General features: G+C 41.6%; 1 protein-coding gene across 10 annotated transcripts in view; it reads left to right on the top strand.

Annotated features, from left to right (window-relative positions):
- LOC115331628 (MFS-type transporter SLC18B1) overlaps positions 1-18,547 on the top strand; it is a 35,948-nt gene that overhangs the window by 9,166 nt on the left and 8,235 nt on the right. For all 10 annotated transcript variants that reach the window (XM_040504014.2, XM_042291746.1, XM_040504013.2 and 7 more), the window contains 10 exons: positions 2,400-2,495; positions 9,334-9,407; positions 11,021-11,165; positions 11,955-12,023; positions 12,560-12,662; positions 13,149-13,306; positions 13,376-13,474; positions 14,063-14,151; positions 16,266-16,361; positions 17,468-17,542. In XM_040504014.2, the coding sequence (XP_040359948.2) occupies positions 2,400-2,495; positions 9,334-9,407; positions 11,021-11,165; positions 11,955-12,023; positions 12,560-12,662; positions 13,149-13,306; positions 13,376-13,474; positions 14,063-14,151; positions 16,266-16,361; positions 17,468-17,542 (1,004 nt within the window). The remainder of the gene's footprint in view (positions 1-2,399; positions 2,496-9,333; positions 9,408-11,020; positions 11,166-11,954; positions 12,024-12,559; positions 12,663-13,148; positions 13,307-13,375; positions 13,475-14,062; positions 14,152-16,265; positions 16,362-17,467; positions 17,543-18,547) is intronic.

Below are 18,547 nucleotides of genomic sequence, written 5' to 3'. Positions count from 1 at the left end.
TCTGGAGACCTCCCCCCCCCCCCTTTCCACTCTTTTCTGCCTTTCCTCTTCGAAGGCTGCTCTTGGAAGTCCAAGTTTAATTTCTTGTTCTATAAAAACGCCTGGAGCCCCCCCCCCCCCCCCCGCCCCCCCCCCCCTCTTCCACTCTTTTCTGCCTTTCCTCTTCTAGGCAACTCTTGGAAGTTTAGTGTGTGCGTGCGTGTGTTCTTTTTTTTTCTTTTGCTGCTCTTAGGCCAGGCCAGCCCGGCCACCGCTGATCTATAGGAACCCTGGCAAATCGTAATCATAGGCGCCAATATTATTTTAATAACATATAGAGTAGTGCAAATGGCTTCCTTCCAGCGGTGTCCACGATTACGTTGAAACAACCTGGGCCCAGCCAATTAATCTGTGTTGCCCTAATGATGGGCAGATAGAATCTAAGAAATCTGGAGCGTTTAATTTCATGCAAAACAGTTCTCTCAGTAAATCGCTGCCATCTATTGGGGGGTTTGGCGAATCACGAGGTTGAAAATATTGCCGCATGCAAGGCCGAGAGGGAATGCTACTCTGTACTTCTAGAAGATTAGCTTTACTCTTACCCATATGTTGGACGCTCAAACATTCTAGACCTTCTGTTTGAGGTAACGTGTGTATTAGATAAGGAGGCCTACGTAGCATTGCCGACTCAGTCTCGCCCTAGTTCGACGCTCGAACGTGTTAGGCCGAATTTTCGAGGTACCGAGTGTAATAGAAAAGAAGCCCCACGTGGCCTCGCCGAGTCAGTTACTCTAGCGCTAGCCAGCTCTAACACCGACATCCCGACGCTCGCTGCTCCTTTCACGACTCTCGTTCTTCCCTCTGGCACAAGTTCGCCGATTGTGCCTTTATCTCATTCTTACACTTGTCGATCCTTTTTTTAATGCGCGACATTTCTGAACGAAAGAACGAGCGTCGAGAAAGCACTAGCAAGCATCGGGGTGTCGACGTGACACCTGGCTAGCGCGAGTGTCACTTCACAAAGGCCACACTGGGTTCCTTATATACTACACTCTGCATCTCTAACATTGAGACGTCGTCGTGTTTCTTCCACCCAGTCTCAGGTGGTCTAAAAAATGGTAAACTTACACCAGCTCGCCTGCGCCCTAACTGTTTTTTTTTCATTATTCGAACTAGAATGTTCTAGCGCCAAACTAGGCGGAGACCAGGGTGTTAGATATGCAGGTGGGGAAACGGCCCATAGAACCCTACCGCAGCGCCGTGACCGGATTGTGTGCTCGTCTGCTTGCGCGTACCCCCGATGGCGCTGCGGCGAGAGGAAAAAAATTGGAATCGAATTTGCATGGAACTTTAAGGGAGAGTACGCAAAATAAACTGAGAGCACGACATTCCTTCATTGAGAATCCACGAGAAATCATCTCCGTCAGTTTAGCCGGTCGCCACCGGTCGCCCACCCGGAGCGAGAGTTCGCGGTGCTCCACATAGATGGCGCCACAGAAAAAGAGAAACCCGAGGGGGACACAATCCGGTCGCTCATTCGGCTCTCGTTTCCCCACCTGTCTATCTTACACCCTGGCGGAGACTGACTCGCCAAGGCCCATGTTGGCCTTCTTATCTATTATACTCGGCATCTCGAACCTTTTTCATAGAACGTTAGAGTGTCGAAAATTTGGGATACGCTTAAGCGAATCTTCTAGAAATACGGAGTACCGCTTCCTCTCGTCCATGCTTGTGACAATATATTTAGATATAAACTAACGGCCTTCGTTGCGGCACTTCGCATGAAGTTATATCATTCACAGTGCAACAGGTCTGGCTATCTTTTTAAATCGAAACGTTTTTAATCTCGTTATTCGACGATCTTTCTTCTTAAATTGTAGCGATTCGCTCTCCTGAACGCTTTGCGGGAAAGTAGACGCTCTAGGATTTTTTCAGTGTGTAATGTTAAAGCTGTAGTGTTCGCGAGCCCCTCATCTTCGCCAACTTCGCGCATTTTCAAAACTCTCAAACTTTAAGAACACGCAATTCTTTTAATTGTTGAGAGCTGAACTCCAGCCTTTAGTGTACGCGAAATTTGATCGTCGCAAATACAGCCCTTCTGCCGAATTTGCCACAAAACTGGGGCCCTCAAAACAGAAGGTTTTGCAGTATCCTCCTTAACAGAGAGTTGGCTTTTGTAAGTATTTCACGCTTCAACAAACTATACCATATGCTCCAGTGCGTTTTCTTCTCACGGAGTAGTAAATCTAACCGATCATTATTCGTTATGCAAGAAAAATAAAGAATGAGTTTTATTTAATTGCATCTATGTAAACTCTGAACATTGTGTGGTGACTAAAACAGCGCAAAGAAAAACAACACACTGTCTTTCCGGCGCGCAGTTACCTCTGAGTCTTTAATTTGTGATTGTGTTTTTCCAGGCAACTGCTCGGGGTCTGGCAACCTGGGAAAGCGGCTTTGTTTTTTCTGCGATGAAAATTGGAATGTTCATGGGATCTGTTTCTATGAATAAAATGGTGAGCACAAGCTTACGATTGCAGTTAACAGCGTCTCGCTTTTCCAGTGACGTTTTCATTGTTATTCGAAATATATACACGGTGTAAATACAAATGTAAGAAACTTGCTGACTGTTTTATACACATACAAACACAGAAGAGTAGAAAAACGGTCATGCCGGTATCATTTGATTATTTTTTTATTATAAATTAGATGCTTTTTTGGTAAATCGTATCCAGTACCGAAATATGTACTTACTTAGTTTCGTGGTGTGTGTACGCGCTAAAGATGCAGAACAAACACCCGAAACCTTGGACATACAGAACAGAAAGTTATCTAAAATTGGTTTTGTTCCAAAATGCTGGTTCCTGTAATTTAATATAGCATAATTGCCCACACCTTTTTTTTTAACAGTTTTTGATTTAATCATACACCTATCCTTTTATTTCCTACGCCGATTAAGGAATCCCAATTAGCGTAGTCATCGACAGCTTCAGCGAAGCAGGTAAAGGACTGTGAGCGTCTATAGCGTGATGCAAATTCAATTTCAGTGTGGTGTTTCTCTGAGTAGCCTTGTTTTGAATGAGGCGAAGACAAAAAGAACATCATTTTTGAAAAAGCCTGATACTGTGAGCTTTTCTTATACGTTAGACGACAACGCTATTCCTCGTGTTTCTGTGATTCCAGATCTGGGAGTGTATATGGATCCTGAATTTAATTTTAATCACCATGTCATTGCTATAACGAATCCATCTTTTAAAGTCTTGGGAGCTTTTGCATGTGTAACTAGTAATTTTTTTAATTGATTTTGCTTTTTACGTTTGTTTTCTCCCTCGTGCGTAGTCGCAGTGAACACGCCTCGGTGGTGTGGAATAGTATTGGAGTTAAAAATTTATGTATCCCCGAGCGTTTTCAAAGAAAGTTATTTCATGTACTTTATGATCGCTACATTTATTTTGATTATTACTGCAGTTATGAAAAAATATGAAGACTTATGAAACCGATTGCATTGCATAACAGAAAAATGAGACATGATCTGAAATTTGGGCACGAGGTCGTTAATAAAATAATTGATTTATCTGTATCGCTTAGGTGCGTACTTACGCGTTCCTCAGATTTCTTGCAGATCGCATTCAATGCTTTATTCTTCTGATTTGCATAAAGCAGAACATATCACACGGCTACAATTAACGTATAACAAATGCGAACATATTGCTGCGAAAAGTATAGCGTTGATCATTTTGACAACGCGCGTCGATTTTGAACTTTTGTTTTATTATATCGTGTTGTTCTAAAGTTTTTCTTCCTGTTCCTATTTTTTTCTGCTGTTACATAATAATCTAGAAAGTGCACCACTAAAAAAACGTCATGCTGTTTGAGGTCCACTCAAAATGAAAAAAAAAAAAAAGAATGAATAAGAATGCCAAGGAACAAATCACGAAGCGTTAGTGTCATCACAATCAGCCACGTCTTGTAGTTGATGAGCTATACTCAGTTTCACATTTTAGGTCCGGCTGCAGACAACGCTACGATGCGAAGTAGCCAATGAAGCAGCGCCCGCAAGTCCATCGTCATGGCGCTCGTTGTCGCTGAGTTTACTATCACTGGCTAAACCAGTCACACAAAGCGCAACTTGACGATGAGCGCCATGACGTTGCTCGACTGACGTTGCTCGATTGATTCCATCTGATTGTAGTGTCGGCTGCTGTCGAACCTAGGTGGCAACGAAGTAAAAACCTTTCCAGCGCTTATCACCCAAGCGAAAAATGCCGAGTCCAAAAATGCCTTGGAGACATGCGCGTCCTCTTTTATTTCAAGTAAGAGAGCCGCTGCGCATGCTCAGAACCCCCGTTCTACAGCCCAGTATACACTTTTCCATCGCTTATCACCCGGGTCAAAAATGCTGAGTCACTCAGCTGTGGACGGATTCGCAGGGTCTGATGCACCGTACAACAGTGCTCAGATGCTGTTCCACAGCGCAGCAGATAAACATGGCAGCGCGCAGAAAGCAATTTTTGGAAATGACTATAGCCAAAGATGGAAGTGCGCAGATGGCGATTATCGGAAGGTCTACGGCGGTGAACAAAGAAGAACGTTTAATCAGCATATAGATAGGTTGAAATCTGTGACCCTTTCTTATGTTTTTAACCCCGACGAGGTCATGCTCCAAGTATGGTGCACTTAGTGGGATGGCCAGCAACGCTGTCACTCGACGGAGACCCTCTCGAAGGTACGGAACCTTTGAACACCTGCCCAAGTAGCCAACGTCAGTGGGTCTTCGTCTTCTTTTTTCGTTAACATCAAAAGAAGCTGCTGCTGGGAAGACATAAACGTCCGGGGCCAATGACAGGGGCTGTTGGATTTCATTTTCATGAATGCCGACAGCCACCTTCAATAACAGCAGGATCGAGTCGGTGACGCAATATCGTCGCGTAACCGCGGATACTTAAGGGGGGCTCGCGGACACACGCGACAAGGAGAATCGGTGGTTTAGTGGGCTTACGCCTCTCAGCTCGGAGCGTGGAGCGAAAGCTTGCGCTGCACAACTTCCTGGCTTCGCCCCCCCCCCCCCCCCCCCCCCTGGCCGTCGTGAGTTTCACTACTGCGCCAGGTTAGCGGTGGTACTGCACTGGCTAAATTTCACACCTTATCTACACTTCAATGCTGTCTAAGCATACAAGAAAAGCAATTACTTTTCACGCGCGGTTGAGACAGAATGAGACTACCCTTGAACGCCCATCAAATCACGTCTAATTAAAACATAATCATCTTATAGCCGAAACCAGGTCTCCAGCCTGCCTGTCCCCCAGCCCTTAACAACTGGTGACCAGCGGTGGGATTTTGCCTTACGCGGATGAGCGCAGCAGCCACATTTCCAGCCGAGGAAGATGTGTCCGCAGGCGTCGAACGCCCCTGAGCAACGCCTCCTCTACTAAAACTTTGGTTGGGGCAAGTTGGTTCATATCGATTAAAAGGTGAAAAGGCGCAAACAAACAGGAGGAAAAGGTTAAAAGGCGCCTGTCCGTGTCATACGTGTGTCTTTTTTCGCCGTTTGTTCGCGCCTTTTAAGCTTTTAATCCTGTACTAAGATGCCTGTCATAAAAGCGGCGAGCGTCCTTGCGTACCCTCTCCCTCCTTCCTCCTCCGCCTCACCGAAACGACCGCGGATGCGCTGCCAACTGACACTATTGCGGCCGTGACAGCGCAGGAGATTTGACGTCTGCTATTGTGATACCAGTAGGGGTGTGCAAATAGTGGTTCAAATCGAATAGCGCAGTGTCATCGCTAGCATCAACAGCGCAAAACGAGCCGGTTACATCTGCTTCCCTTGGCGCCGCAAAGGCTATGAATGATGTTGTGTTGTACAGGGGGAACAGCACACCCGAAAAACAGTTATTCAAGTCCACGCACACAAAAGCAGACACAGTTACGCAGCGCTGACTAACAACTCTTCGGGATAATGACACTTCCGTCTTCGTCTTCTTTAAGTACGATGAACTATGGCCATGGAAAATAATCTGATATTTTTTCTCTCAATAGGTAGCTAAACCGTAAACCAAAAACTAAAATTAAAATTTATGCTAAATTAAATAAAATCAGCGCTCAGTTGCGAGCGGCCGGCCGCGCCAGCCGCACCGAGATTATGGTGCCTGGATCGCGTCTTCGACTGGTGTGTTTAGCGTCCTATCCCGCCCATACATCAAAAGTGGTCCCCAAGTGGCAACAAATGACGTCACAGAAGCCGGAGTATCATGCTGTTGCCTGTCACGATCCTGGCGGTTCGCCGCAGAAATGCTGGCGAAAAGCACGAGCGAACTCGAGTGTTGCTGTCGTCAGGGCGTCCCAGGCGTCCCAACTTCCGGCTGCACTAGCTTCCGTGAACTTTCACAGTGGAGAGCGACCTGCTGCAGAACAGGCGTCTGCCATTTCTCCACAACTGTCAGGACGCCGCCAGGGTCGCGACCGGCGACAGCATGACACTTCTATGACGTCATCAGGCGGAAATCGAGGGAGCACTTTTTTGGCCGCGGTAAACGCACCAGTCGGAGACGCGTTCCAGGCACCATACCGAGATGGCCGAGCGCCTAGCGCGAGTTGATGGTGATGATGATGGTGATGCTGTAGTCGTTTCTTTTGAACCGGGCGGTTCCGAGCCATGCTCGTGCCTAGCCGAAAAAATAGTGTCAGAGGCGAGCGCCACCGCGTGGCGTTTGGCTACAGCACGATGGCAGACCGGCCGCAATGGGAGAGTGAGCCATCTGACAGGCATCTTAGGGCCTTATGTTGCGCATTTTGGAGTCCCAGTCCTACAGCTAGTAGGGAGAAGGAAATGACGTCAACAACGCTGCAAACGCAGACTGGATGTTGATTGGTGAGAGTCGCTGGTGACGCATTTCCGCAGAAGAAACCAAAGCTCACTTTTTCTTTGTTTTCTTCTGCGGAATTCGTCATCAGCGACTCTCACCAATCAACATCCAATCTGCGTTTGCTGCGTTATTGACGTCACTTCTTTCTCCCTAGTCGTCATGGGAGTCCAAAAAGCGCAATATAGGGCCCTTAGTACAGGAGGCGTTGCCCTGAGAGCCCTGAGACTGGCTCGAGGTTCAACTTTCAATGATGCCTGGTCCTTTTCGGGCATCGGAACGTCGTCGCTGGCATCTGGCTGATGGGACGGGCGGAAAGGCAGAAATAGGGCGGTCGAGGTTTGCGAGAATGGGGCTCGAATTTTGACGAGCCGCTGAGCTTTCATGATCCTTCCAAGGTTGGCGAAGATGTGCTTGCCTCTAGGAATTTGAAAAGGTTTTAACGCCCGCAAGGCGAAGTTCAATTTAAATGCTTATCGTTTGATTGAGGTTTAACGCTTCTCGACGACCCACTGTATTTGGTTCTGGAGAGGAACCAGTTCTCGAGAAAATTGTTTTTACGCATGCGGCGAATTTCGTGCAGCCTGTTAGCTACCGTGACAACCCTTAGATTGAGAAGCAGTCCGGCATGCGTTCAAAGAAAATTTAAATATAACTTTTCATTCGTGCGTTATTTTGCCCTGTTGCGATTTTCCCTTTGGATTCCTCTGAGCCAAAGACTAGCTCAACATCGGAAGAAGCTTCTGGGAAAACTTTCTGTGGATATTTGAAAAAGGTATCTTGAGTGCAGTGTGCCATAAAACGCGAAGAGCACAGGTTTTATGTCGAGTTAGTTTTGAAGTGCATATTTTTGTAGTTTTAAAAGTTAAGTAACATAGGGTTTTGATAGAATATGATAGTATCGTTTGACTTACTTCAGTGTCGAGATGGGTCTGTCGAGCTAAGAAAAAAGGAGCTCATGGAGCTTGCTAGAGAACTTGAAATGTTTATTCCAAGAGCTGCTAAAAAGCTTTATCAAATTTCAGAAACATTTAAAACTACCCTTAATATTAAAATGCAAAACGTGTGGGATTTTATAGTGGAAAAAACGAAGCGCAGCTGGTCGCATCTTTAAAATAAATGTTAGAGGAGTATTCGGCTTCACTTTGACGTAATATTTCGGATGTGATCCTATTTCGTACCACTAAAGAGATACCAGTCATTTTATTTTGGTTTTCTTTTTGACCGGAGCTGCCCTTTTAGGTTTGGTTCTGTCTGACGATCGCATTGTGTTGTCGATGAGAAAACGCCGTCCTTTCAGAACACTTTATTAATAATACTTAAAATATCAGCATCATGTAAAATACATATTTTCGATAATAAAATGCGTGAGGGGCACATCAGGAACACACCGAACGAAGGCTTAGCTGCTTTTTGGGGTTCGAGTCTGGTGTCTGTGTTCCCTGCTGTCTCGGTCTCTGTTCCTTGGTCTGTTCAAGGTGCTTGTCAAACGCGGCGCCCCTGGGGTCTTTTTATCAGCAAGTTGGAAGCTCGTACTTCTGAAAGAGACCACGCTGCCTCCGGAAAAGTTGTTTTTCTCACCCTGGCGAGGCCGTGCTCAAATTACGATGTACTTACAGATACGGTCCGCAACACCATCGCTCGACAGAGGCCCTCTTGAAGACCCGGAACCAAAGCTTTTGAACATCAGCCGAAATAATCAACGTCAACTAAAGCCCTTTCATGTTTCAAATGTAGCGCAAAGTGCGCCGATGCACGAGTCACGTGCAACGTGAAGCCCTTGGGAAGATCATGGCGGCACAGCGCAGCACTGAGCTAGATTTCAGACGCCATGTTCTTACCAGAAGTGGCGCGCGGCATGTGTCTAGGGCAGTTCCACAACAATGAAGGGCGCCACTTTTCCCATGATAAAGGGGCTTTAACGTCAAAGGGTCTTCATCTTCCTCTTTCTCTAACATCGGGAGAAGCTGCTGCTGCGAAAACATAAACCCGGGCCAATGACTGGCGCTGTTGGACCTCATTTTCATCGACACAAACAGCCACCTCCAATCACACCAGGGTCCCACCGGTGACGCAACAGCGTCACGTCAGCGTGGCTCTAAGGGGGGACATGGGGACGCGTGTGGAAGAGACATAATTAGACTTACCATCGAACACTTCCATCAAATAATGTCTCTTTAAAACATCGTCCTATTATAGCACAAACCCTGTCCCCAGCCTGTTCTTCCCCCAGTTCTTAACACCTTATATGGTCATTCTCAATAGTGTTATGACTTATCTATCAGCGTGTTTTTTATTTTTAACTTATCCGGACGAGGGACACAACGTTCTTCTTGTGAACGTCCGCTATCCTCACGTGACGGCCAATGCATTACAACGTTTACCCGTCCTCAAACAGGCTTTTGAATGTATTACTTTGCCCGCGATTACCGGCACTTCACCAGCTATAATTTCATTTGTTTTTTTGTTATGTTCCTATTTCTTTGTTTTGCAGATAAGCTGTTTTTCGCCGACTAGAACCTACCTCATTGGCCAATGCCTTACGCTGCTCTATTGTGGGCTTTTCGGGTAACCTACATTGATTTCCTCTGACGATTTCGGTTCCAGATATTTTTGCCGCCAGGTGACGCCGTAAAAATAGAACAGCTGAGGAAGGTACTTTAAGGTTAAATTAAGAAGCTGATTACAACGCCGTTCGCAACGTTATTCAGAGAGGTCCAAATGTTAGGTTTGTTTGAGACGTTTGCTTCGGTACTTAAATTTTAGTTTCCGAACAAACATGTACCTTGAAAACGCTATAAAATACAAAAAAAAAAAAAAAACTTTAGGTGTCCTGGGGAACTTTACTGTACGTATGCTCGGCACTTTCCTTCAGGTGGTTTATATTTTTATAGCATTAAGCAATATTGATGACAAACATCGAATGAACAAAACAATATGTGAAGGTCGCTTGGTCGTAAAAAATGGAAATATTTTAATATTATTTTTTCATTATTACCGTTAATTGTATACATGCCGCAGGCAACTGAAGGGCTACAAAAAGGAAGTCACTGAAAGCTTCTAAAAGGCCAGTCGTAGATTAATATCATCACGCTTATCATTGATATCACATTAAAAGTTACGAAGATAGAAGATACGTATTTTTGTTATTCAAATCTCTGTAATTCGAATCTCCGTGAAATTGAGAAGCGACCATACTGTGCTCAGGATTCTCCACATTCCGTCTTTTTTTAACCTGTCGGAGACTGTACAATAAACAGATATATTATTTAATATAAAAATAAAGAACTGAGGTGGCAGTGCCACTGATATAAAAAAAATAACAGCACTAACTTCGGTATTTCTTAACGAGACTTTTGATAGATAGAAGAACAATACAGTTACACTTTGTTTAAAAAGTATAATATTTCACATCGCCTAATCAATTTATCTACGAAAGACATTTCAATAAATATGGAATCGCATACTTTACTGTCCACAAGAAAATGTAAAATACAACCACTATCTCTAATAACAATGCCATCATATGCGATGTCACAGGGTATAAATAGGGGGCTATATGTACAGTTGATAAAGTAAATTGTTTGTATACCTAGCGCGAAGAACATTAGGGATTGAAATATTCCGTCTTGTGCGATATTTTCTTCGGCGATTCGCCATGATTATCTCAGGACACGCAATTACGGCAGTCAAAAGAGTTGTTATTTAATAGAATAAGATAAACTTCGATTAGTTTGTTTTCCTACATTTTTGTAACAAGGAAAAACCAGCTTGAGAATAAATCTGCGTATTGGAAAGCGTTACCTTCGTATCTAATAGGTGGCACAGCTTTTTTACTAGGTTCAATCTTACGAATGTTTGGTGAAATGCTCGGGCTCCCTAAAACGTCAGGACACTAAAAGAGAAACCTACCTAATCTTAAGATCAGTCAGCTCAAATAGACAAACATATAAATACATAGTAAGTAGTGCTTCTTTTTCCTAGCGACCGACAGATAGCACATGGTAAACGAGCAGCGAGTACGACTAAGCTGCGTCAGCCACTTTTCGTTACCGCCCCTACCAAGCTTCACATCATAAAACGTCACTACAATGCTGCCAGCACGGTGGCGTTCGTGCGAATGTGCACATAGTTTCAACTGTCGTGACATTAATTGCGAACTAAATATTTCTGGTCTTCAGGACACTTAATTGGATACCGGCGAAGGTGTTTTTCTGGTTGTCAATACTAGCAATGCTAATTGGAGGATTCTCGATGATCATCCAGAACATAACAATGTATGCAGCTGCAACATTATTATACTCAACAAAGAAAGGAAATTTCATCGTGAGTATGCTATCGAACTTTTTTTGGGCCAGATATTATTTGATAAATGACATCTAGCCCGCTGATATTAATTGCCTCAAAATTAATATATATACTTCGTCCGATTTTGTTCATTCGAATTTTTTTAACTGGTTACGAGTGTGGTTCAAAATACTCTAAGCGGTATAACGCGGCACTATTAGCCCGAAGAAGATATTTCTAGAAATGTAAAATTATTTCAAGGTGAATTGAACGTTTAATTGTTTAGTACATCAATCGCTCGATTAATTCTTAGGAAATTAATAAATCAAAATTGTTCTCCTTCATGTTTTTTTTTTCATTATCCTCGCCGATGTCCCAATAAAAATCAGGAATAAAAGTTTAATACCTTCAGCGAGTAATATGCACTTACGGACTGCAATGTTTTAAATTCGAAGAATAAAAACCTTGCCGCTCTTATTGGGTATTTCCTTGTATTTGAAGCAAGCGAATATTTCTAGGTAAAGACCACATATACACGTTCCAATTTCTTAAAACGGACACTTAAAAGCTCGTGATTGGACCGTATTAATGATCAAACTGAGGTGAAAAGTTGTCTTTAAATGCCCTTTGGCATTTCAATGCCAAGTTCATGTCGGTATGGTAGTTGCTCTATAGAGAATATTTTTAAAGTCAACGCTATCGGCTTTCCTACCTTTTTGCTTTGGTTTCATTTCTGTGGCAGTGCTTTGTCTTACTAAATTGCCTATAACTTCAGATTGAGGCTTTAATCCTGCAAAAAGGTATTTTAACGGTCCTTTGTTTTTACAGGCGATAATGGAAGCCATTTTCGGTGTCGGGCTCATGGTAGGTCCAATCGTAGGAGGCGCTCTGATTGGCGTAAGTGACTTTGCTACTTTGTCGTGGTGGCCCCCTTGTTACGTAAAGCAAAAACTTTAAATTTTTATTTTAAGCTTATAACCCAGAGACCTTCTTTTTAAATTAAGTTTTTGAATATAACAAGAAATAATTTCATCCTTTTAGGCAATGTTTTGACATAAAGATATTAAATTTCCATTTGACGATTGACTTTGTTTTTAATAGGTTTTATCAGAAATTTAAATCGACCGAACACCGTAAAATGCTCTTAGACAGCTATGCTATGATCGACTCACAGGTACAGGTAGAGTACTCTGCTCACCAAATTTTAAAACTTGGACAATCATGCCCTTGTAGAATATATGCCACATGGCCTTCAACATAGAAACAAAGTATTAGCGGAGAGCTCACAAGTAACATGTTTCAGGGAGATAAACCACACTTCTACACTTATTTAAAAAGAAATGGTTATTACTTGGCACTATGAAACAAAAAAAAATTGCAATCTAAAATGGTGTTGGCAAACCGACTAAAAGTGGTGTGCATTGTCTTTGCAGCTGTGGGCTTTTCCACTGCCGTTTTTTGTAGTCGGCATTCTCCAAATTCTGCCCTTTCCATTCATTGCACGGAATGGAGTGACTCCGAAAGAACGGCTCGCAGGTTAGTTTACATTTGCAACAATCGAATTTGATAAATAATTCAGCTCGTTGGTTACACACCCTGCTTGTTACCAGGTTCATCAAGATTTTGGGCTTCAAAGACTGATGCGTAAAGAAACCTTCAGTAGAAAGTAATCAAGTAGTTAGTCTATACAGTTTCTCAAATTATAATTATATAAAAGCTATCTACGAAGTGAAAGCGATGTGCTTGAATTTCGAGGCTCCAAACAGTTCTCATGGTGGATTTACAAGCTTACGTTACTAATATTTAGTGAATATCAAATTCGAGCAAATTTGATTTTGTGCTGAGCATTTTGATCAAAAATAAATTTATATCAGCTGTGTTCTTTGCTTATTAGTAAAAAATATAAATGCAAGAATGCGAAAATGTTTACAACAAAATGTAGCCTTAGAATCATCTTACACCATGGTTACGTATGTCACTTCACAGTGTAGTTGGCATACGTAATATTTTTTTTATTTATAGTTCCCCCAACAGCTCATGACGCTCAAGCTCCTAAACAAAATTTGGAATTGAGACGGCTGCTTTTGAATCCAATATTCCTGGCAAACATGGTGACGCTAATGCTGGCTTGGGTAATCATCGGATTCAACGACCCAACCTTAGCACCGCATACCGAACAGGTACAGGTCGTAGTTGATTTTTAACTGGGACGCATCTGACCCTAAGATGTAAGATGACTTCACTTTCAGTTTAACCTCAACAGCATGGAGCTTGGGGCTGTCTTTATGGTCCCAGCCATCAGCTATGCGATCGGATCACTAACAGCGGGACTCTTTTGCCATTTGGAGGTGACAGCCTTGAATATTTCTTAACTGTTATGTCCCTTACCGAGTGTTTGATGTGGTTGAGAGTCAATTTCAAAAGGTAACCTTATAAGCCACCTTGAAGCATACGAGGAAAGTTATGCATTATCATTTGAATTAACCTATTAAGAAAAGTTACTGAGGGTAAGACAGCCCTACATTGATAAGAGGTTTATTTATACGATGGTACCTTTTGTAATAAAAGGCCATTATTGTTTATCTCAAGTACTAACACCATGACAATATTTGTTTCTAGATTTCGTTGTCATAATGATCACATATACACCTCTTATCTGCCCCTTTACCTTTTGTTTCTCTTAACTTCATCTAATTGATGCATTTCTTGCCAGAGGTAAATCCGGTTGAACTCGTCTAGAGAAAAATAAAACTTTCCAGTTTACTAAACAAGACTCCTTCAATAACACGTATGTGAGATCATAAGAACCCTAACTTTATTCGTCACTTCGCATTCGTCCATAATTGTTTCTACGAAACGCCGAACGCAGTCTTTAAGGTAGGAAATTTTTCTAACACAAAGATATGTGTAATGATTCTGACAACGCGGTGTTTCAGATGGAAACGTTTTTTGCTTTCTGTGGTCAACTGATGACTGTAATTGCCTATCTAATAATTGGACCAGCACCTTTTTTTGACACGGAGCCGTAAGTGTTAAGTTTTATTTATAACCGCCTATAATTAAAATAATGCTTGCGCTCCCTCCAGTAACATATGAAGATTTCGAACTTGTTGGTCAAATTCCCATGCGGGGACACTTAATCGTGGTGCCTTGTTTTTGTTTTCTTGTTTTTTCCCCAAGGATCGGAAATTTAAAAAAAAAGAACTAGAATATCGGTGATAATTGTCGCCGAATTGTATAATTTTATTTGGTATGTCCATCTAGTCGGTAATACTACTCTTCTGAATATGGTTATTCTTAAATTCCAATGAATAAAAGACATAATATGTTGTGTTAGCTTTAATCTGATTTTTTAACTTACAAATTGACTGGTTCCGATAAGTAGATTTATGCAAGAATTCATAACGAATAAGTGAAAAATCAAAACCTAAAAAGTTCAGTCATTATCTGTTATTTCGGCGAGAATAATACAAACAGAAGATGTGGCATTTTAATTCATCTTAAAATAATACGAGCAGATATCCGAGTAAGCAGTTTACTAAGCTATTCTGTTACACTATCGATATTCTTTTCTTGATTTTTCAGCGTCGTTAACATTGGGAAAATCACTATGGAAGGCACACTTTAGTCTATTCGAGAATGATAATGTGGAGGCTTGGGTTCCATCTAAGCATCCAAGAATAAGCCACATTTCTTTTGAATACCTACCGGCTATTGACAATTTTCACCTCGTGCTTTCAAACCTACTTTCAAGGCTTCGTCTTTAGGCCTCCAGGCGCTGTTAATATTTGATTCGCTCGAGAAGGCTGGTGAGCGAACCTGCCGCAACAGCTTCCTGTACTAGCCGTTAGGTGCCGTCGATTTCGCTGTCACCAAAAGTTCATCGAACAAGGACATTGTGTTGATCAGGTCATCAACTCTCAAGCTGGTGATAATTAGAAACAAACTTTACAAGACCTGTACTCTACGCCTAAAAGTATGCTTAAGCACAATATATGATCTGAAGCAATCTACCTAAAACTCTTTACTTTGTTGGAAACATTTTCTTCACTAAATAATTTACAACTTTCTACATTGGTGAAATTATACGCATCTTTCTATCTGAAGTATGCATAGATGACGTGGTTAATTAAGAGTCTTTTGTGTTTGGTTTATGATCCAGCACGACATCATATTGTGGCAGCAAAACATTTTTTTGTTTTTTTGCGGCGCGGATAGTGTAAAGTTGAATTTTGTTAATACAAAACTGATACAAAGTTGAAGCAAAATCGTAATGGGTGTTATTACACTAACCCAGGGGGCTCCAAACTTAATGGCAGATGAGCCGAATTAGGTGTGTGTCGCAGCTCCAACGGCTACAAAATAATCAAGCGAAAATTCCAAAAGCACTATATAAATACACAAGATAATTTGAACATAACAAGCCATAGTATAGTAAAATAGTTTTTAAACAAGTTATCCGAGGTGTAATAATAAACTACTTACATGCTGATAACTGGCTTGCTGGTAATACAGTTTAGTATATAGAATACTTGAATATTTCGTTAATTATGACATATAATAATAATTGTAGCCCAGAAACCTCACCGAACATAAATCAAGGCACTTAGAAATGTGGCCATATTTGTAAATGGCAGATGACTATTGAAAATGGTAGGAATGAGCATAAGAATGCGCAAAACCTACAACCTAGGAACAAGCGAAATCATTTTGACATAATTACACGGACATACAATTAGGGGACTAAAGATGATGATGTCGATGATGAGTATGTGCAATATGTGAGATACAAAACTATCAGCGGGATAGTAAACCAAAACGGATACGAAGCGTTTGGTAAGCATCCCAATTCCGTTTTCTTTTTTTTTTGGCACCCTCTTATTTTTGTGCGGGTAGCAACGGGCCTGTTGAAAGTGGGCCTTATGCCGGGCGTCACCGCAAGGACCGCGCCCAGCCGCGGGCCTGTCGGAAGGCTTCCGTGGGCTGGATCTGACCAGCCGGTCGAAATTTAGAGATCTTCCGACTATAGCCTAAAATCGGTACGAAGCCTTGGAAACCACAGTCTCTCGGTGTATTGTAGCAGCAAAATTAAAACCCTTTGCATACTATTCTTACTTTTGTTTGCTTATTTCTTTCTAGGAGCCTGTTTTCAGTGTGCGCCTCAATTGTGCTCATAGGACTTGGCACGGCGGGACAATTCATCTGTTCATTTTCCAACGTCCTTAAGTATACAATGTATGAATGAAACCCTACGTAAATCGACCATCTAGCTTGTCAAAGTAAACTTAATGAGTGTTCAGCAATATTATGGCAAGTTCTAACACTGATGCAATATAAATTACCTAATGTAGAGCCTTCTGTATATGATGCGGTGGAAATATTACTAAAAACTGTATCTTTAAACTTTTAGGGCCCTACTGAAGACGTAAAAGTCAACTAATTTTTTCACACTCGCAAAATTGGTTTTATTTTTAATGTCATTTTGTCTCTATTGTATATACTAAATCGGGTTTCAACTGCCTATTTAAAACACACGAATCATAAATGAATAGAAACTTTAAAGTTTACTTTAAAAAACAAAAAAAAACCTCAGTGCAACTTTAATGGCGCATATAATAATATTAAATGTGCTACCCCTCATATTAGTGGAGCCAATTCGGCTCTAACGCGGCGAGGTAATAGCAAAAAAGATAATTATAGTGGTAAGCGCTCAACTATTTATTGGTCTCTACCCTTTTTGTTTGTGATCTTGTAATATTTGTCAATGCTCAATGAGACGTAGAAGGCGAAAATGATGGGGTAATACTGTTGCTTGCTCTGATGCGCGTTAAATATTACAGACTACAGACGGTTTTAAAGTCTTAGCCACAACATCAGTGGCTTATTAAGCAGCTGCGAAATTAAATAGATGGCATTTTAAATGCCGTATGTTAGTTTGGTCCTCATATTCTGATATTACATAAAGAGACGAGTTTTTGAATTCACGTAAATTTTCTTTTTCAAAATGATGAAATGCAAAGTATTGTATTTTTATATTTTGTCGGTCTACATAAACGTGCATATGGCACTGCTACACGCTACACAAATGGGACCTTTAAGACACATTTAGTATATCCCTTCAGGCATACGTTAAAAACAGAATAAAAAAATAACTATTGTTCAATCTTTATGATGCATTCATTTTAAGTGCTCATTTCCCATTTTGGTTTTGACTGTGGTAGCTAGAGGAAAATGGGGTTTCGTCAGGCGAATATAGCCCCATTTTGTTGATCCTAATATAAATATTTCTCAAAGTTAAGCGCCTTGGAATAAAATGTAACATCTAGTATTTTTTTCTTTAGGGAGCAAGGATATAGTGACGATGTTCAAACAACTGGATTTGTTTCGTCAACAGTTTTCGGATTTCTCGTCATTGGGTAAGGTCACAATAATTAGGTTAAATTCTAAATTTAACATCTGTGTCTTTCAGCATAATGGCCATAAAACATTAAGCTAGAATTGTTATTTTTGTTATCACTTGAAACAATTACCCAGCAAGCCTTGACCGTTCTCGAAATTCAGTGCCATCTGGTTGCTCAAATAGCAGTTTACCACTTACCGTACTAATGGTGATAATCAAATTGCAGTCTGTAGTATTTTGGTAGGCACCATCACTTCCGCTAGTCATCAGCAAGTCCGAGCGTGTGTTTTCACCTTACAATCCTTTCTGGATATCTTAGTTGCGATTGCGACAAATATACAACCGGTAAGGACGAAGCACCGACCCACACTGTAGCCGCGATAAAATGTTATACGTCAAAGGGCTGTAAAACGGATTATGGGCCGCCATATTGACTGGACCACAGCTATAAATGAGCGCTTACGCAGGTCTTGTATTCAATTCCTGCGTCGCATTGTACTAACGCCTCGAATATATAGTCATCCCATCATCCGCTTCGAGAAGCTTCAACTTCTTTCATCATCAGAAACCACGAGGCGGTCATTAGCACGACACATATGCCATTCTTCAGGTTAGAATAGATATCAAAGTGGCCAGACGCAAATTTAGAAGGGGTTTATTAGCTTTCACTTAAAAAAGAGAAAATAGTAACGATATTTCGCTCCAAGTCTTCATTTTATCTATGACATCATATGGCTTCTAACAAGACGTCCAGTCTTTGTAAGGACTAAATTTCTTCGCCAGCTAGGGCCCCAAATAAGTGCACTCAACATACTCAGATATCATTATTTTATAAACAATAAAAAAAAACACTCGCTAATACTAGCTTTCATCACTAATACAATCTAGTACTGCGAGCGGAAAAGACTATATCACTTGGACCTAAGATTATTCTCTTCTGTGTTATTATTTGTTTTGCTTTCAGTAAAAGGCAAACAAACATAATAGAAATAAAAAAATACTTATTGAGTATTGATCTTGT

Source organism: Ixodes scapularis, unplaced genomic scaffold, assembly GCF_016920785.2.
Source record: "Ixodes scapularis isolate PalLabHiFi unplaced genomic scaffold, ASM1692078v2 PGA_scaffold2__306_contigs__length_199485367, whole genome shotgun sequence".
Lineage (NCBI taxonomy): Eukaryota > Metazoa > Arthropoda > Arachnida > Ixodida > Ixodidae > Ixodes > Ixodes scapularis.
Note: the sequence above shows the minus strand (reverse complement) of the source record. Positions and strands in the feature narration are given on the sequence as shown.